At 42.8% G+C, this 23,387-nt stretch overlaps 1 protein-coding gene across 1 annotated transcript; it reads right to left on the bottom strand.

Annotated features, from left to right (window-relative positions):
• Positions 1-3,259: 3,259 nt before the first annotated feature.
• Positions 3,260-18,039, bottom strand: scxa (scleraxis bHLH transcription factor a). Its single transcript, XM_069656800.1, has 3 exons — positions 17,068-18,039; positions 16,490-16,706; positions 3,260-3,915 (listed from the first exon to the last, which is right to left on the bottom strand). Exons 1-3 carry the CDS (start codon positions 17,445-17,447, stop codon positions 3,877-3,879), a joined length of 636 nt encoding a protein of 211 aa, XP_069512901.1. The 5' UTR covers positions 17,448-18,039; the 3' UTR covers positions 3,260-3,876.
• Positions 18,040-23,387: the final 5,348 nt, after the last annotated feature.

Here is a 23,387-nt window from a genome sequence, read left to right as displayed (position 1 = left end):
TCAGCCCTGTGATTGACTGCCGATCAGTCCATGGTGTACCCGACATCGTGCCCCAGCCCTATAGGCGACCTTTGACAGGTTAAGCGGTATAGATTGGTCCCGAAGCTCAATGCTGAAAGAGGGAGAGACGAGAAAAAGAAATGTGACCTGAATAAGGTTTGATTATCTCCTTGAACTCTGTTTATTGTTGAACTCACCAGAGAGCGTAAAGCCTTAAATTGATGCTTGATGCTTTCTTTCATAAGTGATTAAAATAGATCACATCTCAGGCCTTCACTACGCCGGTCAGTTTTCAAGTACAGGACATATTCCAAATATGTTTCATTTCTCAGAATCATCCCCCGGCTCCGTCCTGCAGCCCCTCTGGCTCTGGCACCACCTGCACATGCCAGGACGAAAGCTACGTTTTATTACTCCACACTATCAGCATTCACATGCCAGATTTCCACGGGGGCACCGTCGTCAGAGACCATTTTATTGATAATAAGAGCCGGACGATCGTCCAACCTCCGGTTCACCTTGGTCCAAAACCGCCCACTTAACTCCACCGCAGCAGCCTGCCCTCTCAGCTGATCCGTTTTCATCGATGTGAAACACAGAGATCATTAGATGTATAAGCTATATCACAGATCCTCGCACGCATGTGAGTGTGTGACAGCACGTGCATGCAGACGTCCATCCATTTGTGCATATGTATCTGAGTCTGCGTGTGTGAATGGTCATCTGTGCGTGTGTGTTAAATGTGCGTGTGTAGGCGTTGGGGGAACCTGATCTGGTCTGTGTGGGAGGAACCGGTTCCTTTTTCCTCTCTGCTGCTCAGACAGACGTTCTGCTAGAGAGATCAGACTCTCAGACTAACTGGACCAGAAGTCATTAGGACACACTAGACACACACAGAGAGTTTTTTTAAAATCTATTGCTTCCTTTTAAAAAAAGTCCTCGCTGTAAGATTATCTACGTCTCATAATAGAACTTAGATCTTTTAAACAAGTCGCCCGGCGCTTTTTAAACCTTTGTCTCAGGAACCAGCGAGCAGCAGGGACCACTTACCCTCAAACTGTGCCCCGAGATTTAGTCTTTTGTTTCCCGGTGTTACGTTTTGGGAGGAAAAACTTGCTCTGGCACTTGAGTTTAAAGGGCATTTCAAGCATAATACGCCAGAACATTTAGTCTGTGGTATAAGCGATTCTGCAGGACGGATTTTGCAACAATCTTAAGCTCATGATTTTTCTGCTATTTCTGCTTTTTTTCTGTGGAACTATATTTTTCTTTCTCTCGTCCCCCCTTCATCACCTTTTGAGTTACTCCATTAAAGTTAGCATGACATCACTCTGAGTAACATTCAGACACATTAGCTCTGAACGTGTTGGGTGCTGTTTATAGTTTCCTGGGTGTCTGTGAGATCACACACGCTGTAAATCTGCTTTGTCTTTCACGGCCGCTTCCACTAAAAGCTGTGACTTGGCAGAGCGATCAAGTGACCTGAGTGTGAGTTTTTGTTGGTTGTTATTCTTCACCGGGCACTTGTCACTTTGTAGGAAAAAAAGGCTCCATAATTGGCACCTCGGTGGCAGAAACAGCTTGTTAGCATTGCTAAAAAATAATTTGGAAACACTGGAGTGGACCAGCTCGGGGGTTAGCGTCCATTAAAGGAATGGCTCATTTACATTCAGCTTAATGGTGGAAAATGGCTCAAGAAATGTGCTGTTATGCGGTTAAAAATGCTGGACACAGCCAGGACACAATAGACTGATTTAAAAGATGCTCTTTCTCTGAAGCCATTTTTTTGTAAAAAGAAAACTTACAGAGGAATCCTTAACGTGATAATCTCGAAGATTTTCATTTAAATAAATGTCTGTTCAGTCACTATCGCCCAATGAGGTAACACAATGACTAATTGAGCATATAGCCCACTGATGAAAGCCTTTGCGTCGCAGTATATACTATTATTATGGACTGGGTGTCTGGTCTGACTTTCGTGGAAAAAATCTCAGTTAGTGAAGGCACCATGTTAGTGATGCACTTTCCATCACCCAGCAGTGGTTGGTCTGCCAGAGAGGGTAGGCGGAGCTAAGCGGCTGCTTTTCCAGTCTCTGCAAGTGTTGCGAGTAAACAGTAATCTACTATGGCTGAACAAACAAAGAAAAGATCGATGACTACAGATACAACTTCAAAAAGAAGTGAAAATCCAAAGAGAAAGAAACAAATTCGCGATCAGATGAAGGCAAACAGTCTGAAAAGGAAAGAGACCGACAACGAGGAAAATCAGGAGTTACAACCGGAGCCAACCGTGGACGTCACACATGCAACACTGTTTTGATGTCTGGGAAGTGTGCTCCCACAATTACCGTTTAACGCCATAGGTGCCGCCAAAGACAAAACTGAGATCTTCGAGATTACATCTTTAAAAAGTAGCAGTATCTCTCTCATTTCAGTCATACTGTGCAACACTTTCAGGTACCCACAACTCTTTATACCACTGAATTTAATTCATAATTTGCTGCAGAACCTAAAATTCTTTATAAACAAGTGACTGATGGTTGTAATACCATTCCCCATTGCTAATGCACGGATCATTTTCCATAAAGGCAGCGGACAGATTTGCAGAAAAAGTGAGAGGACAGATGCTGATGCAGGTGCAGGAAAAGGTAAAGAGAAAAAAGACATAGATAGATAGATAGATAGATACATAGATGGATAGGAAAAGGAGGTATGGAGAGGGTAAATGGTGCGTAGCTAAACACGCTGGAAAGACATCACCAACCCGACTCGGGCCAGTGGCACTCCAGGGAAAAGAGAGGAAGAACAGAGGAGGAGAAGAGGAGAGGAGAGGAGCATGTGGAAAGGTAAAGAAGAGGACAGCGAGGGGACACGGGCAGATGTCCAAGCGGCCGTACCTGCAGATTCAATTCTGTGCTCTCTTTCCCTACCCGCCCGCCCGCCCCCTCTTTCCTCTGCTCCTCCTGTCTGCCTCATCTTCAAACCCTCTCCCTCTCTGTCTGCTCTGATCTCGGTGTACCAGAAGAGAAGAGAGAAAGATTGAGTGTGTGCGGGAGAAAAGACAGAGAGATAGAGAGAGTGAAGGTCAAAGGTCAAACTAGGATTTAGGTTGATGTGAGCTGCAGGTGTAGCCGCTCTGGGACGCCCAGTTTTTATCGCTGAACTTGAGCAGAATTATGATAAAAGCTGATATAAAAATGTAAAACATCAGAACACCACCAACATATAAAAGAAATGTACAAACAATTTATTGGTCATCTTCAGTTATTTTCCAGCATTGGGACGTTAATTAACACCACGAAAGTTCCAGCATGATCTCTGTAATGCCATAAACTGTCACTGTTATACCTTTCACTATGTGTCATTACTGCTGGTTAAATTACATAGTTTCATTATATAATGTTATATCACATAAATATACATTTATATTTCAGTTTACACATTAATAACACACAGGTTTTAATGAATACTAACTCGTCTTTCATAGGTTCTGTGTTGTTTCAATCATGTGCCATAAGTTCCTCAGAAGAAGAGTCACTGAGTGTCTGAAACGATACAGTAAAAAGTCTCTTATAAGCTGTGTTAAAGGTTCTTCATGGTCATGTGAAAGCCCTTCAAACGTACCATTCAAAGAAATTTTTCAAGCATATTTGAAAACACCCAAAAAAGTAAAAGAGTTCTTGTAAAGTGATATAAAAATAGGAAAAGTAAAGTTTGGTAAAGTTCCTTGAAAAGTCCTGGAAGTGCTTGAGAAGTCCTTCAAAAGTCTCTGAGATGCATCAGAAGTCTGACGAGTCTTCAAGTGGATGAAAATATAAACAGTGAAAGCGCCGTCAGAGTGTCGAGCGCTTCATCCGTGTGTTTGTGTCCTCGCTGTTAACTTCTGATGGCCGTCTTCCTGTCTCTGTCTTTGTTCTGCAAGAGAGAGAAACAACTCGCATTATTGAGGATACAACACTGAAATCACTTTAAATGAATGCTACAGGTTAGCTTAGCATAAAGACAAAGAGTTTTACTTTTTTTTTCTGTATGGAACAAACCAACACAAGATATTACATGAGAGGGGTTTAAAGGGGCAGTCAAGCAGATTTTTTTTTCCTTAAGCAGAGCCTGGCTGGGTGTTTCCCCCTGTTTCTAGCCTTTATGCTAAGCTAACAGACATCTGGCTTCATCATTTAGACATGATAATAGCATCAATCTTCTCAGTTAACTTTGGTTAAATTTGGTCAAAGAAAAGATGGCCACGCCTATTCTTTGACTGTCTTTGTAACATTTTTCTTCTGGTTTTAACAGTGTACTTCTGCAGTTTTATAAACCCTTTAGATTAAAATGCACTGTCTGAACTTTATTCAAACTGATTAAACATCAAACTTTAAAGATTAAACAATGTGAACATAAAAGCACACACCCACAATGAAAATAAATTCACTCTCAATATGTGCAACCATGTACAAAACTTCAATACTTATGTGCAATAATACTTGCAATGTGCGATAACATGTCCAACCATTTTTTGCACAGTGTGCGCTGTACTTTTCTGTGCAACTGCTTCTGTTTGATTATATTGTGCACTGTGTGCATAATGTGTTTCTTTGTTGTTTCTTTGCTGCTGTGAACACAGAAAATATCTATTGTGGGATCAATAAAGGTTTAACTTGTGTTTTTTCTTTTCCTGCCCATTTGCATTTATTGTATAGGACATCTGAAGAGAGAGGAAACGTGGGGAGTAGAGAGTGGGGGATGACATGCACCAAATGATCAGCAGACCGGGAGTCGAGCCTGCGATCAGTGCAATGAGGACTGTAGCCTCTGTACCTGGGGCGCCTGCTCTACCGATTGAGCTAAAGCAGCGCCCCATTTAATCTTTTCTTATTCAGTTTCTAAAGCAGGACAGGTGAGGGACCATTTTCACCCTTGACTTCAACATACACGTGAGCGTCTTTAAATGGATCACATGGAGGAAATACAAACTACAGCACAGCAGATGTTTGTGGTTTACTACTGTACAGAATATACTTCAACAGGTTTGATTAAGTAAATGAACCTTGACTGCAGGCAGTAAACCCACATAAACACATTCAGTACCGTAGCATGCATTCTGTGCATTAATTATAGTAGCGGTAGCTAACTTTATTATAGCCTGCAGAGTGACATCATGAGCTGCTGTATGACGGCCCTGCATGATGAAATGCTTCTCATCTATCTGCGGTATCAGGACACAGAAGCCTTGATTTCCTGGCCGGTGGGGAGACTTTCTCTATCTGGCCAGGAAAATAACATCACATTTTCCCTCTTCACCTAACCTCTGCTCCGCTCACGTCTCAGGACATTCACCGCTCGCTTTCCAAACTCCAGCCGAGGGATTTTATCAAATGCACAGCTGAGTGATGTGCAGCACACGTCGTCCTCATCTTACTAATTAGTTTTCAGTGTTGATGTTTGATTAACTCAATGATCTCAGGATGTTATAACTCATATGTGCTAGGAATACGTGAAAAAACTTCCTTTGTTCCTTTTTTGGAAGTGAAAACAGGAAAACTTGATTCAATTTAGTGGTCAAAGTACACAACGGTGCTCCCCTGTCCTCTGCTGACTTTTCTTCCCCCTCTCATATTGTCTCGACTAACCCTCTCGCCGCCCCCCCCTCTCGCCTTCCTCTCATCAGCCCAACACCTGTTACACATTTCCTCTCAGACGGAGGAAAAGGTGTAGGTGTTTGGAAAAATCCTTTTGACTGACATCAACAAAGGTGGGTAGGTGTTTGGAAGCGTATCAGGAGGTAATGAGACGATGAGATCACGGGATTTGGACGGGAGTCAACCTCCCACTGATTGAGATTTGTGTGAGGAGACGGAGGAACACTTACTGTCGATACGTCCTCCAGGATCACTACTTTATTATCTGGACGTGATCCATTCATTCATTTGTTATGTATAAATTAGAGGACCTCTTCAGATGTGTTTATGAGCAGCTACTTGTTCCATTTTCTCATTTAGTGTTTTGTATGTATCCCGATGATGTGACTCTCACTTGTGTCTGGCAGAGGTACGGACACACAGTAGAGTGTGCCTTAGAATCATGCAATCGTTGAGGGTTTATCTGCACTCTATTTTGCACAAGTGGACAATTATCCACAGCAAGAAATCTACAAGACAAAACAAAAAACACATTACCAGGGTAGTTGGTTTAGTGTACCAGAATCCATTGTAACCACAAGTCTAGATCTAAGTCTAGATTTTTCTAAATTTGTGTTCAATCTTTCACAAAAACTGTCAACTATAGAGTGTTCAAAAAGTGTTGCCAAATGCCGAGTAAGAGCTGTTACTACTGCTACAACCTAGCTATAACAAGTCTGCAAGCTCGTCTTTTATTTGCTCTGACAGATGCGTCTGGTCCCCTTCATGTTCAGACAGATTTCCAGTCCGCCTGATTTTGGTCAGGCCAATCACAACTGTTTATCTGATATTGGGCAGTTTTAAAGGGCCAGTTCACTTATTTTCAAAATCAGTCCTATCATGCTATTATGGGGAGCTAATGCCGCCAGACTATGTAAAACGCTTGCTAAACACTTGACAATCGTCAGCTTTGAAAAGTAGACTGCAGACCCGAAGATTTGTTAGACGATCCACCAGTTTATTCTCGTCATATTTTCGGATCCATTGCCTGCAGCGATCAATGTCCTTGACTGGTAAACGGTAGTATTTCACTCCAGTGTCGCTCGCTGGGTCGTTCCTTTCAGAGGGAGGGGCGCAATGCATGCTGGGTGTTGTTGAAATGTAGAATGGGCGAAATCTCAAGCCGTTCGTACAACTTTCTCCACAGCTATGGTGCCAATTTCATATATTATTGCTTCTATTGATTACAGAGAACACCAGCTGTGACTGACAGTAGCTTTTTCCAGGGGAGAATTTCTCCTTTAATCATAGTTGTGGCATTTTCATAAAGAACCAAGATGGCTGGCGCTCATATGGACAGTTCAGTCAGACAACACGTTTACTGCAGCAGCTGATGATTGTGTTTGGTATTTGGTTTTTTGGCCTCATCACAGATTTATTTTACATGCAGAAATTTGAGGAGTGAAGAGATAATATCTTAAACCCCCCTAGCCAGAGCCTGCAGGTGGATGCTGGGGTGGTGGTGTGGCTGAATGTATGAGTGCAGTACTGGTGTAGGGCAACGGTGGCAATGACAGAGCAGAAGTTAAGACCAGAAATGTTGCAGCTTAAATAGACTGCCAATTGGGAGGAAGTGTTTGTCAGGTGATTGTGGAGAATGAGACATGTGAAGTATGAAATCAGTGCAGCTCAAGTTGCCTGCCTGAACTAGCTTGCAGGCATCGCCCCATTTTTGAAACCACTATCATGTCTGTGCTAAATAAACTGGACTGTAGTTCACTTTATGTACAAAACACAAGTGTTGGCTTCTTAATCATGTCATGCCAAACATCTGTGTTTTATGTTGAAATAAACAATTTGAATTGGATGTTAGAACTGGCTACCTGCCAGACAGACAACTGTTCATTACATGTTTCATGTTATCTGACTGGTTGTAGCATCCAGGGGCGTTTTCGTCTATGATGACCCTAAAGGGGAATCTACACTGACAACCTATTTAAAGTGTATTTTTGACATGTGTGCCGGGACAGAGCCGCTTCAATGTAATTCAGTGCTGCAATCTCCACCAGCCGTGTATGCTGCGTGGGAGGCAGGTGAAATACGCTAGTAATTTTCTGCTGCTCCGTTTGTTTTACGCATCAAGTCTATCTCTCCACGCTGCTGCGCGTTAGTGAAGCATAGAAAGCCATTGACTGCATGTAAATACATGCCTACAACCAAGGACTCCATGTTAAACAATTGATAAGCTATTGATAGGCTCGATGAGATTGATGATTAATTTGAAAGAGCAATGAATATTTACATTTCCTCAACATCTGGGTAAACCAATCCTATTACTTCATTCTCATTTGACTTCTACATAAGTCGGTTGCAAAGTTATCTTCTTCTACTGTTTCCAGCAGACTGCATACTTTTTGGCGCCACTGCCACCCCTATTTATGGCCAGGAATTGCAACTACCATGGCTAACTCATAGACTCATCTCTGCTGTAGTCGCAGCCGGTGTAGATTGCAAAATAGATGCTGCCGTGACGCTTACGTGTCGTGCACGTTTGTCTGACGCTACAGTGTCGGTGTAGATTACGAGTCACTACTAGAACTGTTAGAATTAAGAGTTGCATATTGCTGTCGCGACATCAGGCTAGTTTCCACAGGGCTACCTGCATGCCCTTTGCAGCGTGTTTCATCCCTGAAGCCTTCCCCGCAATGTGTGAAGGTACGGGTGAAGGAAGGAAGCTTGGACTACACAGAGGAGCTCTCCTTGCATGTGTTCTGCTATGAAACAAAAGCACCCGTATGAAGACAACTTCCATGATCCTGAAGTACCTCACAAAGTCATCGCCTGAACTTTACCACACTCAAGACTCAGGATGAGGTCTGCATAGTCCAGGTTATGAATGAACGAGAAACGTGGAAGGGATAAACCAGGTAGTACTAACTGTGTGTTTCCTTTTTAAAAAAATGTACTAGTATTATTATTCTAAGAGGTATTTACCAGGAGCTTTAAACCATCATTTATGAGAAAAAGAGGTTACTTTAGGCTGCCAGAGTCGTGTCTGGCAGCCTACATGGCCCGAGGAGGGTCTTAAATACATTAATTTGACCATCTTAAACATATATAAACCTTTATTTGGCCTTACTGTTACATAGCTGTTGTTTTGCTTTCTGCCAACACAAACTATAAAAACAACAGCTGGATGAGACAAGTGCAGCCGTGCTCTCTGCTGTTTGTTGGACGGCTCTGTGGAAAACTGAACGTACGTATCAGAATGAAAGTACTCGAGGCAGGTTAGAAAGAAAAGTGGCTGCATGAAAAATCACACTCCAAAACTGAGCATGACAATTGGACTATTTACCAAATTACATGAAATTACTCTGAAAGCAGCGAGCGAGCGCTCGGGGGTGGTTTGGAGGCACAGCTGTAGCTGGTTCAGCTGGTTCAGTCAAAACAGGCGGAGGGGGCTTTAAGGCCGGCGTGGTAGTCAAAACAATCTCCTGAAGACTAATCGGACGTGCTCGGATGACTTCTCCGCTCTCTCTCTCTCTTTCTCCAAACACCCACACACACACTCTCACACACACACAGACATACCACTGACCTCCCGGGGGGGTGATTTGTCCGACACTAATCTGATTACCCGATGATGTTTACTTTAGATACGATGTGATGATGTTACCACGCTGGAACAATATTGTTGTGAATGAGAGGACGGTAAACATGATCTTCACGGCATCTTATCAACTCTGCAAATTCAAACCTTTATTTTGTTTTTCCGAAACTCAATCCGGCCTTTACCTACAAACGTGGATTTTCCATGCTCTCTCGCTCTCTTTTCCTGCGTTAAGCCGCTCTGTCAAATATAAACATCTAATTTAGTTCCTGGCCGCGTGAAGAGAGGAACGACCGCTTGGAAAAACTAATTCCACTTGGGTACCGGCCCCGGCGTCCGTATGAGGAGATTGGTATTCAGGCGTGAAATGAAAACTGGTAATATCCCTTTAGTTTATGGAGTGAAAATATGTGAATATGCGTCAGTTCTCTCCAGTGTCTCGTAGAAGCCGTAATTACCCTCGTAAATGATCATCGATTAGAAGATTATAGACGTGCATTAAAGGAGTGTCATAAATAACATGTCAGACTTTTAAATGAAGCTAACGAACAGTAAATAAGCAGCAGTCTGTATTTATGTGGTTTGGACTCTTCTTGTTCTCTGTGGTTTGTTAACAAGCGTCCTGATGGCTTCTGAAAAACACTTGTTATATCTCAGATTGCCTAATCAGATGTAATTCACACCAGCAGGCCACACATGTATTTAATTATTCCCACATTTTATTAATCACTTATAATGACTCCAGAAAGAGTCTGAGATGACTTCACTCTGCTGCGTTACGCACTTTATCATCAGCGCTCAGATGCACCATGCGACGGCCAATAAGTCATTAGCTTCTGTAGATGTTTACTAAAGAAACTGCACAAACTTTAAACAGCTTATTTCTGCTTTTCTGTGTGTTTTAGACTTCTATGAGGTTTGTTCTGTGCCCGGCTCAGATTCCTGTGTTTTTGTTTGAATTCGCTCCATGAGCAGCCCTCTCCCCGAGGCCCAAATGACAACAGCATGATAGTTTTGCTAATAGATTTTGTTAGTTATCTGAGCCGACTTCTTCTGTTGGTGTTAAATTAGAGTTTAACTGCTTCCATCTGTGCTGAAAATATACAGACAGGTCCGCGCATGAAGCCACACGTCATGCACACAGCTCACTCACACACACAGAGCGTGGGCAGGAATATATTTGAACGGCCTGCTGTATATCAGCCTCCTTCGATGCACCTCATTAGCATTAGCTTGCAGAAGAAGCAAACAGGCGACGCTCTCGCTCATGAGGCACAAAACATTAACTCCCAGTCACCGTTTTATCAGTCAGCGAGGGTAATTTTGTTTTCATCTATGACCTTGAAACGTCAACTTCATGCACACAAGTGACGTAAGGCTTTTTTCCACTGAAAACAGACTAATAACTGAATGCCTGTTAAAGCCGCAGCCTGCACACGTCTTATCCATGCATTTAGGCTCTCTTCAGGTGCACGCTTCATTTCTTCTCTATAAAGAAGCAAAGTGTTGCTTCAGCGCAGTCGAAAACCAACTGTCCAAAGCGGAGGATAAATAGCTAAGTTGATTACCCCGCTGAGTCGTTGGATATTTCTCTACCTCTCTCTCGCTCCTTCTCCATCTCTGTTTCCACAACTTCCTGCACACCATTAGTTCAGAAAGTGTTGAAAGCTCAGTCGTGATCCAGCGCTCCTTAAGTGAGTAATCATACATGAGGGTTTTTTTTTTCTTTCTGGGGTGTCTAGAAAGACGCAATGAAGTGCCGTCTGGCCCAGAGGAAAAAATAGCCGAGGTGGAGTGAAAAGCGTTTGATAAAAGTCTCTCTGAGTGTGGTGCACTGTGTTCCTGCGAGTGTGTGTGTAAGCAGCGAGGGCGTTTCACAGAGCGCGGTTTCCAGCCTTCTTTAACATCACCATCAAAGCCCGTCGTCAATGTGTTTCTAATAGCAGCAGCTGAATTAAACACTGGCTGAACAGGCCTCAGCAGAGGATAAATCATTTACAGAACAATTAGCTCATTTGTTGCTCCGCTCTGCACCGCCAACGACTTCCAGACACAGAGAGCCCGCCAGTGTGTGTGTGTGTGCGTGAATGTGTGTACTGTATGTATAAAGGCTGTAAAAACGTCAGTTTGTCACTCATATACATCTCAAAGTAACAAACACACACGAGTCAAACTGCCTCTTTTCTTTCTTAAAAAAGACACACGCACATGGAACACACACACGAGTGCAGATAAGTCCGTTTCCAGTTGCACGTTGCAGTTTTAGTGCCACTGTCTTTCCATACGCCCTCCTTTCCAGCCACACACACAAAAATCATCACGTATAAAAGTTTTACTGCAGCCCGAGATGTAAATTAAAACTCTTCGTGATATTATGAGCTGTCATCCCTCGAGCTGCGTTTGGCTAAATTTACATGCGTCGTTTTTAATTCCAGAAATTCCAAATAAATAAGATTCCTTCATGTTGGAATTAGATCAGGGCCGTGCCTTAAAGTGGCTGTAAACTCGACTAAGTCTAACCATCTCAAAGGAACAATGCTCTATTTACAGCCACCGCACTATAAGCATCATAGTAGTTATATTTTATTCTGTTTCCAAACATATAAATACGCTTTTAATTTGAAAAATGAGCGTCTTTAAATTTCATATATTGGACTCATCATGCAGTGTAAAAGGGAAAATCCAGATTGATTGCTGTTGCTGGCAGATGAGTCGGCGTCTCTGTTTACGTTTGCGTAGAATCGAATTGACCCTCAAACTGTTCGAGCCCAAAAGAAATAAGTCACAGTTGTGGAGGAAGCTGTAAAAATGCTTCAAGCACTATAGAGTAAAGACAACAAAGTAGACGGATTACAAGATTTAAAAAGCTTTCTGTTTTTGACTTCAATTGGGGAACAAACTAAATCAAAGTGTCGTTAAGAGGCGTATTACTGATACTTCTGTCTTCATTTAAAGCACAAATTAATATGTAAAGCGAGCTGCAGATGCTCAACACGATGACACATTTAAAGGTCATCATGGGAAGCAAAGACAGCAGAGATGCACCAGAAAGTATAACACCATGATGATTAAAAAAGCTGCATGTTTCCTTCAGGTTGAGTCCGGGCACCTGACGGTCGCACTGATCAGCAGCAGCACAGAGGCCTGCACAGGATGTCCGCATCAATCAACCCGACAGCGCAGGGATTTGAGCGGCCCTCGGCTCACCTCAATCCTCCGTCCTCGGCCCCGTACATCTCATTTACAGATGTTTACATCAGGAGCGTCCCCTTTTTTTTTGGCACGGACAAAACAGGAGCGCAAGTTTCATACGAGCAGTAAGACCCCTGCCGCTCCGTCCCTTACAGTGAAGATTTGTCAGGATATATGTGGACCATGAGGAATAGCTTTGGCTTCTGATCAAAAGATACTGAGGAGAAATGTCCGACTGTGTGTGGCTATGGAGCTGAACACAAGAGGGGGGAGAAAATCCAGCAGCAGAGCAGAAGCACAGATTTGCAGGACAGTGAGTCTGAGTAAGAAAGGCCTCACCTGAACAGAGAAATAAAACAATTGTCGTGCTTAAGGCTCACGCTGAGGCTTTCCCTGTTCTTCAGTTGAATTTAAGCTAAACTAACTCAAAATAACCTTACATCTTTGGTGATTTTAACCAGATCTTTGTGAATAACCTGCATAAAGTCCCACATAATGAAATCCCATCAGCACTCCTGAATATGTATCGCTCCCTCTCTGTGCAGTAGTCATTACGAACACACTGTTTGTTTTGAAACAGTTATCCTGTATGCACACATAATAAGAGGAAATGAGCGTATACTTTTCTCACTCTCACCCTCTCCCGCTCTGGAAATAAGCATGATTGTAGCGGCGGCTCTAAGCAGAACTGACAGCTGTGATGAACCTCAGTGAGCACAAAAACATACAAAGAGAGCACCGAGTCTCGTTTTACCTCCGCAATCGTTTCCTCTCTGTAATCACAGCTCCAACTCTGCCCTTTAGCCCACTTAAACGCACCGTACGGACACTTTTCCAGGGAGAGAGAAGTCCTCTCAGGTGCTGCCAATCAACTGTTAACCATTCATGTGCCAGGTGAGCCTGAGATCCTTTATGTCACATCTCCTTAAAGATATTTTTCTTTATGCCAATAAATCCCATAAAAAAACAAAACCAACAATTGATCATGGCGATAACCTTAAATAATTAAACCTCATATAATTTGTTGACTTCCTGCGTCGTCCCCTCCTCGTCGTCTACTTCTTATTATCACTGCAAATGCGACTGTCAGTGTAACCGCCACCGTTACTTCTTTACTAAGCTTAATTCTGTTTGTACTATTGTTTTTATATGAGGCACTGTCTCTTGGCATTTAACCCACTTTATATTGTATATTCCACTTTTATTTGAGTTATTTTTTACTTGTTTTTTTGTACTGTAACTTTGGAGCAACCTGGCACCAGATTTCCATCAGGATTAATAAAGTACCTGTCCATTGTTGTCCTATGACTTTAAAATAAATCAATAATCGACACTGTTTCGCTGTGTTATATGTTACTTCATTAAGATAAACATGAGCACTATGGTTTATGTTGAGTTTATCCTACATCAACCGTCCTGCTGCTGTAAATGCTGTCTGGAACGTGAAATCTACATTAATCAGCCACTGAAAATAGTCCTCAAGAATTCACTCTTTACTCCTTTTTCTGAGCAACGGTAAACGCTAAAAACGACAGTTACCGGCTGTTTAACAAAAACAAGTGAACAATTTTTAAGCATTAAGTTGTTTTTTTGTGGGATTTTTTATGAAACAATGAAGAAAATTCGAAAAAAGTATGCTTTTAGATGATGAAATTATTATTTTGAAGCAATTAATTAATTTTGATTGGATTCAAGAAGGGAGGAATATTTATAGTGATTAAGTTTATGAAAAATGACACTAAATGTACCTACAGGACATCCTCTTTATAAGGACTTTCACTCCTTTTACAAGCTTTTTATCTGAACTCATCTTCTCTTTCTCGTGTATGACAAAGTTAGGGAGGTCAATAGTAACGATATAATGGCTTTCAGTTGGTTTCAATATATCAGTGCATCACATGAAAACAGTACAAGTATTTTCCGACATACACAAAGGTGAGCAGTGTTCGCTGTTGTTGAGCTGACAGGAAACAGCATCATGTGACTGACATGAAGTCAGAGTGTCCACATGTGGAGGTTTTGACATGAGAAAGTTTCAAAATAGTTTTCTACCCAGCATGCACCTACAGGTCGGTCATACGTCTGCAGCAGAGAGCTGACAGCGGCAGATAGTATTACACAGCTCCTACTGACAGCTACGACCTCCACCGGCTGATCGATACGCAGGGAGCAGAGGGGGAGGAGAGGAGGAGAAAGTGAGAGTGTGAGGGCAAAGGAAGAAGAGAATAAAAGTAGTCGAGGAGAGAGGACGGGCTGAAGGAGACAGATTTCCCAGCCGAGGGTGTCTGGGTTTCAGACGCTGCGGACGTCTCGGCTTTCACTCACAAAGGTTCAGAGGGGAGGCAGCAGGGAGGGAGGGGGGTAGGAGGGGGGCACACACTGCTGAGACTCAGGTTATCCCTCAGCTAGAGGGTCTCTGGGTTTAGACACTGAGGAGGGTATTAGCTTTCACACGCTGCTGGGGTAACGGGGGAGTCTGCCAGATGTCAGCTCCTCACCCATAAATCCTGCTAAATGGGCAGCGGCTCGGTTTTGTGGGGGGGGAGTTGAGAGGACGTCACCTCTCTATCATCGTCTGAACGGGCTGCTGGAGTCACTCTTATACATTTAATTTATTTCACTCAGCTGATTCTTCATTCCTGCTATTTCTCATCAGACTGACGACTTCCTCATGCAGAGAGTGTTTCTGATTATGTTGATTTCCTGTGTGGAATCAATCAAACGTGAGCTCTCCTTCACTACATCTGTATTAAGGTGTAGGCCGACGGAGGGAGGGTGGAAAGATGCCAGAACAGCTACGAAAGTCTTAAACAATTGACTGTAAAATGGCCAGTCTAGTGGATCAGTTTGTTTGGTGCTGCTGCCTGAGTTTAATTTGTTACAAAACACTCTGAAAGTCTTTAAAAATGGTCTGAACACGTGCAGTATGTGCGCTCAAAGAGACTGTGAGGAACTGGTGGCCTCTGTGGACAAAGCGGTCTTATCTGTTTGCTGGTCACGTGTAGAAATATCTTATAAAAAACGTGTCCTACCTCATTTAAACTAGCTAAATTACTTAGTATGAAAATATCAGTGGGAAAATTTGGAAGAGAAAAATGCTCTTTTGGTCTGAATTCTTAAATCATTTCGTCGGACACAGAGCCGGTTGCAGCAGTGACAGGCATTTAAAATAACCTAGATAGTCTTGTAGCTGATGGTCTTACTTGCTTTTCTAGCTTTATAGAGGCCTCAGTATTAGTTTCAGTCTGTCTCATAAGCAGTTAAAAACTCCTCACAGTACCTTCATGGTATAAGAAGTACAGTTTGTTGTTTTGTGACATCCACTTTGAGTGGAACAAAGTTGGTGACCGATGTTTGTTCTTCAGCAGTCGGGATTAAAACCGTCTCATATTCAGACTGACGTCAATGCATTCTTAAAATTATACACATGGTTTTGGATGGATTTCATGGACTGCTTGTCATAAATCTGCCTCGCCGTCTAAATACCCTCAGTCACATTTTTAGGAAAAGAAAGAAAGTTTGGGTCTAACCTCATTTTTACATCCTGTCCAGTGAAAAAGTCTGCGTCCAGTTTGACTCTCCTCTCTTCCCCTCTCCTCACACAGAAACAATCACTTCTAATTCGCTGAAACCTCCAGCCAGTTTCAAAAAGCGCCTTCAACTTTCAAGCCACCTGCTCGAGTAAAACGAACCCCCAACAGGACAATAACACAAAGTCCTTCACCCCCAGAAGAGGACTTTAAAGAGGTTCTGCTTTTAACGTCCCTCAGGGCCAATCGGGTTTATAGGCACAGTCACTGATCTCAGGTCAGCTTTAAACACCACGTTGACCTCAAAGCACTGCGCACTCAAAGGAGGCTTCACTCTGCGGTTTGATCTGCTTTCACTAAATCTGGCTGTTTTTCTACTTTTCAAGTGCTTATTTAGTATAATAGATGTTTAGGACACAGAAAAACAAAAGTGTAAATATTTACTTTGTACTTATTTTAAAATAGTTTTGCTGGAGATATTTTTGTTTTGGCGGTTTGGAACTATTTTCCTGCTCCTTGATTTATGATTTGCGTCTGCTCACCATTTTCCTCTGGTTGCTGAGGCAGAAAGTACAGATGTGCTTCGGCTGAGCTGATTGGTCGGATCCTCGGGTGGGGGAGGAGTTAACGTGGAAGAAGGGTGGTGAGGGAGCGTGGCACGGCTGTCCGTCATGAAGCCCCTCGCCCAGGAGCAGCACGTTCCCCAGATGGCTGATGTAGCTGCTCGCCAAACGTAGCGTCTCAATCTTCGACAGCTTCCTGTTTCCCAAAAGAGAACGAGATTTATGGTATTATATCAAACATGAATCATGCAGTGTGAGATAAGTTTTAGACATTAAAATAAGGTGCAAAACAAATAGGCAGTGACACAAAATCTATGACACAGGGACACGGAAATATCCGCTCATGATTAAATGCATTGCTGTTTCAATTCCATTACAGGTCTGTCCAATAAATAGTTAAAGTGTGATTAAAGGTGCTTGTCCAGAGCTACATCAGGGACTGTTTTTCATGCGCACATTAAAAATAAAAGCACAGTAATATCTTTAGGATTGTATTTTTGCACCAGACAGAAACTCCTGACTCAGTCTGCCTCCTGTCGCTCTGCACCACTCTGTACCTGTCTGCAGGCTCGGTGGGGATGAGCGTCCTCAGCGCCGTGAACGCCGTGTTGACAGAGTTGGTGCGATCTCTCTCCCTAGCATTGGCTGCCGTCCTCTGGCGTCCTTCCCCAGGGGGAGAAGACCCCGGGGGGCCGAGCCTCTCCGCCATGGCTTCCATGTCTATTGCTCCTATTCCCGCGCACAGCTTCCTCTTCCTGTTCACCTTGATGTGAAAGGCAGATGGCGACGAGGAGGACAGGCGGTAGTTGGAGGAGTTCCGCTCCTCGGATCCCGACCCCTCGCTCCCGTTCTCGTCGTCGTCTTCGGAAAGGAGGGCGATGTCGCCGTACAAGAAGCGGCCTGCGGGAGGCGCTGTGCGAAGCATCGCGAATGTCATCTTTACTGAAACGATGCTCTCAAAGCTACTGGTCGATCCTCGGGAGACTTCGATTGGTAACTTTAAGTTACAAGTTCGTAAGCGGAAGTTTCTTTGCTAATTTTTACGAGCTGCTGCTAATTAAAGGTGTCCCGCTCTTAAATTGGTACTTAACCCCCCAAATGCTCTTCTTAGGTGAGTCAGATGTAGCCCTTAAGATGCTGAGTTAGTCTTGGTTTGACAGATCAGAAAGTTGATCCTTAGTCAGAGGTCAAGAGCGACTTGTTCTGAGAGCGGCTGGGTCTCAGGTGGCTGCAGGTTCGATCCTTCTTTGATTTTCTCTCCTGGTTTTCACAAAAACACTTCACATCCCAGAAGTCAGTTCTTCTTTCAGTAAATCCTTTCAGGAAAGTCAAAAATTGTTAAAGTCACTGATTCGTCCTCTTTTACTTCTCTAAACTTCTTCCTTTGTCCTCTGTTTCTGTATTTGTCTGGTTCAATCTTAAAACTTCTCTCAGTCTGTTGCAGCTGTTCGATTCTCTCTCTCGCTCTCTCTCTCTCTGTTGGTCTCTCTCAGCCTCTCTACGTCCTCTCTCTCTCTGTCTCTTTGCTCCACGTGTGCCTGCTGTCTGAGTGTTTCCGTCTGCCTCGGGTCTTATAGCCGGTGGGAGGGCCGCAGGACTCCTCCGCTCCTCCCTCTGAGCGCTGAGGGTCCCTCGGCTGCTGTCGAGAAGCAGGCCAGAGAGACCGGAGGCAAGAGGCGAACCATCAGCAGGAGTTTGTTTTGGCTGCAGGCTGATGTGTTGCAGGGGAAATCCACCCTAAAACAGAACCTGCATCAATCTGGAGCTGGGTCGGTTTGGTTGATCTTAGTGACCACAGAGACCGATTGCACACATTCACAACTTGTTAGATGGTTACTTAAAATGTGAGTCAAACAGAACAAATGTGCCTGATCAGAGTAATAAAGAGAAGACTTAACTCATTCTAAGTCTGTTTTTAAATGTTGAGTTCAAATTTGTGTTACTTAGTCAGAGGCCAATTCTTCATATAACAATGGACCTTATGAAATGATTTAATATCATCTCCTTCTCGTCTATAATCATTAGTTTCCAGGCTTTGACGTGGATCTGAGTATCTGAGTATAAAACACTATGGAAATCCATCCATAATCTATGCTGCTTATCCTGTTCAGGGTCACATGGGGGCTGGAGCCGATCCCAGCTGTCATTGGGCGAGAGGTGGGATACACCCTGGACTGATCGCCAGTCAGTCACAGGGCTGACACATAAAGACAGACAACTTTTCACACTCACATTCACACCTACGGGCACTTTTAGAGTCAACAATGAACCTAACCAGCATGTCTTTGGAGTGTGGGAGGAAGCCGGAGTACCCGGAGGGAACCCACGCATGCAGGAGGAGAACATGCAAACTCCACACAGAAAGGCCCTCTTTGTCCGAACCAGGACTCAAACTAGGAATCTTCTAGCTGTGAGGCAACACCGCTAACCACTGCACCATGATGCAGCCCGCACACATCAGTATTTCTAGAAATTATTTGTACTTCAGTCGAATCAGATCACAATAAACCAAACCAACCAATATCAGGCTCATTACATTTCTGCAGAATAATGCTCCATCCATAAATCTTTATCCTATAAGTCTTCTAATAGTTTTTCTCTGGTCAAATTCTCATGACAGAGAAACAATAAATTAGATGTACCCCAGTGAGGGTAGACCTTCACCCCGGCCAATAGTCCAGTCTTCTATTATACACAGATCTGCAAGTGCAACAACTATATGTGTCTGGGTGTATTTCTAAAACTATTCAGTACATTTGGTCAATATAAATGCTTCTTTATTATTTGGCTCCAGATCTGCAGCAAATTGTATTAGGTCCTTCATCTGTCCGTGTTACAGCTGTCTATAAAGTTTCATGAAATTCGGGAAAGTAATTTTTTTTTACTCCTGGTAACAGACACACGAACAAATGGGACCAAGATTAATTTGCCTCCTAAAATTGCTTAAAAATTTAGCTCACAGATTTAATGTATTTTAATTCAATGCATTTAATGGACACCAAATCCTGCTGTTTCTCCTCATCATGCCAAGGTCCCAGCTTTTATTTTGAAAGTGCAGGAAGGGGTGTAACAGGATGACCTTGCAGCTCCAGGTCAAATTGAAAAGGTGCTGATCTGCAGTTTGAGATTGCTCTCAGGGGATTCTGCAAAAAGTTAGAACGAGCAGCTTTGATCAAAACAAATGAGAGAATCTCGACAGCTGCTTCAGACATAAACATTCATACTCAAATCATCTGCCAGGTTCTCATTTCTGTCCTCTGTGATGCACAAATCCAATCTGCTCTAAAGAATTTGAGCCTGTGCCCCCTCAAAATGTAACTTTCTACTGCACAGTGCTTAACACTTTTTCTGTGCTCTGTTGATATTTTGTCACTTCCATAACAGAGCAGTGGGAGGAAAGACTGGGAGTTTGGTTTGAAAAACGGATGTTTTCTTCGACCACATTCTTGACAGCAAGAAGCTGAGAAGCTTGAGTGGTGAAGCAAGAGTTTGCCTTTCTCCCCGCGTCTTCTTTTCCTTCTTTGGCCTCCTCGCTCTGCGCTGTTTGTCTCTGGACAGCAGGCTGGGAGGCTGCAGCCACAGAGCTGGACAGTACAGACTCGCAGTCAAAGCCAGGAACTCTTGATTCAGCCACAGCTGAAACCTTTTTATCTGAACAAGCTGTGACGCTGGAGGGCCTGCGAGCACTTTGTCCTCAAGGGATTCAGATTTTTGGGTGGAGTGTTTTTGGTGATGAAGGGGAGGATCATGGAGAGTAGTAGCGGAGCTGCTTCTTTACTCACTTACACTCCTTTTAATAATCTGTCTTCCTCTGAGAGAGAAGGCAAATGAGAGGAGACAGCAGAGGGAGCAAACACAGAGCAGGGAATAAAGACGACGGGGAGAGGGAGGAAACTAATGAAAGACAGAGCAGAATGAAAAAGATCCATCTATCAAGCCCACTAGATACAAATTAACCACGTGTGTAGGGGTTTTCTTACTTAGCAGTTTTATAAAAGCAAGCTCTTCCTCAGATTTGACTCAAACTTCCACAGAGCCTTCACAAACCTCTGATCTGCTTAAAGTCTTTGGGATTTTATTCACCGTGATCGAGTAACTTAACTCATTTCCAAGGAACTGACTGACCTTTAAATGTTGTTTCCTGCTTTAACTGTGCAGGGTTTAAAGGTTGACAGCCGATGTAAAACTCGACTATGAAGTCTGCAATCCTCAGCGGTGCATTATTGAAAACTCTAAACCCGGCTGCCATTGCTGGTATGCTGCTTTTGTGTAGATTGGCAACCGAGAGCTGCTGCTGAAAACTAATAGCACAATGAATAACCTGTCAGTTACACAATGTTACAGTCAGCATTCATCAGTGTTGCTCTCGTCCGTCCATATTTCTCTCTGTCTGTTTCTATCTCTACCCTTCAATCACACACGCACTGTTTATTCTGTGGTATCGACTGTATGAACTGAGGCCAGAGCTGGCTGCAGTGGAGGACCACAGAACATACAGGAAGCATTTGGGGCAGTGTGGATGGTAAAGCAGATCAATTGGTAGGCTATATGTGGAGATCAAACCACTGTCTATACACTGTAATAAAAAAGGCACATAAATAGAATTTGATCCATATTGAAAAAGGATTTGATTCAGACAGAGAACGATGAGAAAAGCATCGGGTGCTGGCGCTCAGAGGCAACATTCGACCAGGCAACACTTGTCGGTGCTGCATGGACGTCCAAGTCTGTGTGGGTTAAAGTCTTGCGGTCGGTGTCCAAATTTTTGCTGCCATGCTGGGCATGCAAATTCATAATAAATTACCTTCAATTCCTGGCAGTAATCAACAACAATTGCTGAAAAAAATAGTAAAATTGGATGCAGACTGGAATGGAAACATGCAAGATGAACGGCTTGGACTACAATCAATTTTCCACTCTCCTCCGGATCTTATGTTACACATCCGGTCACTGGATATCAAACGTGCTTGAAAACAGTTGGCTGGCTCTAAACTCTGAACATCTGAGACGTGAAATGGATCTACATTACTCAAAAAGCACCCTGCTCTATCCTTCCAATGCTACAGGTCCTCTGCAGTGACCCTTCCTGTAAATCAGATCCCCACATCGTGGCTTCACCTCCGTTTGTGATGCACGTCATACGATATGACTGCTGCTGTTACAGTTCTGTTAGTGTTGGAAAAAAACATGAAAAAAGACGGGAAAGAACAAAATTGCCCAATGAAAACAAACTTTGTCTTTCCAGAGCCAACATCGCAAAGCAATCAAACAGCTCATTGCTCTCGCAAAGGAAAAAAAACATGACAACATGAGATAAACAATGAGGTTTGGGTCTGATTCCCTTTTGGATCAGTTGCTAACTAAAACAGTCGGGGTACAAAACCATTGCCGTCTTTGAAATTATCCAAATTTAACAAAACAAAAAAAACATCAGAGAAATCCTTTGATGATGTTCAGCTAAGAGTGTGGAGAGTGAAAAGATGAAATGAGAGCTGAATTGATGTTTGTGTCTTCACAAAAATGGCGACAGAAAGTAGATCCACACCCAGATGACTGTATTCATACTCACTGTTCATGGATTTGTGACTCCCCTGCACACTCGACCATATTACAAAAGCAGCTTCTCTCTCTGTGGTCCGTCATTACATGCATTAGCATGATCTTCCTCTGATTTGCATCTCCCAGGAGTGTGTGGCTGCTCTAACACAGTATCCATTTCTCTCTGAATTGATGCCCTCAGGCCAGAAAACATTGAACTAGGTATACTGTAGACTTTAAGGCTTTTCATAATCACACATGGCTGCATTTGCCAGAGGAATGTTTTATGAAAGGGAAATAGCTACATTACAGCAGAGTAATGGTGGCATTTACATAAAACTACACAAAGTGTTGACCTAAGTCTAAACGCAGACTCTGGATTTTACATAATCATAACCTCTGGTTGTCAGTTACAGCGAGTTTGAGAAATAACAGTGAAGATTTTTGATAAAATCACATTAAATATAGATTAAGGATGTAAAATGCAGACAGTTCATACCACGAGAAAGAAGCTACACAGACACAAGCTAATGTTGCAATGGGCGAGAAAATGTGTTGAAAAAGAGAATACTGTTCGCTTTTTTGTTCAGCTTTGTTGAGCTGTAAGTCTGCTCCAGCACTGAAAACTCTTTAGATCATAAAACATGAAAAATATTTGAGTACTTAAGCTTTAGCAGCTTAGCAGTTCTAAGACAACTTAACGGTAAACTCTGTGGCTACCAGGAGGACAACGTTAGCAGCTAGCTAACTTTTAAAATCACTCACTATCTAACCTTTATTCATAATTTTAGACTCACATTTACATGAATAAAAAAGTCTTGTTTGTGCCTGTCAAACTATTTGCCAAGTCCACGTTTGTATGAAAAAGTAGACTCCTACATAAATAATAATGTTTGCCATGTGAAAGAATAGGCTATGCCTACTTAACAAAGTAACAAACCACACTCTTGCTAACACGCTAACATTTTTGCTAACACACCATGAACAATACCACAACACTTCCCTGGTGTTGGGAAATGGTATTTCACATATCTCTTAGGGATTTAATATGGAACATTTAAGGATTAAAATATCTTAAAATAGCCTCATAGTTACAGTAAAATGGTGAATTGTGTAATAACATTGTCGAAAAACACTTTTCAGTCCCAAAGATAGAAATGATTGTATTCAAGATAATGGTTTAGCTAGCTATCGAAGTAAATATCTCTTGACTGTCAGCTAGCTTACCACTATGACGTATGGAAGTGGATGAAGATCACCTATAAAAATCCCAGCATGCACCAGCACAGGTATTATTTTAAAATGTCAAGTTTAGCTGCCCTGGCACTCGAATAAAAAC

The sequence above is a fragment of the Semicossyphus pulcher genome, unplaced genomic scaffold (genome assembly GCF_022749685.1).
Source record: "Semicossyphus pulcher isolate SPU_LCO1_2020_fin unplaced genomic scaffold, fSemPul1.0.p SCAF_9, whole genome shotgun sequence".
Classification (NCBI taxonomy): domain Eukaryota; kingdom Metazoa; phylum Chordata; class Actinopteri; order Labriformes; family Labridae; genus Semicossyphus; species Semicossyphus pulcher.
The sequence above is the reverse complement of the archived record's forward strand: the minus strand, read 5'-3'. Positions and strand labels throughout refer to the sequence as shown.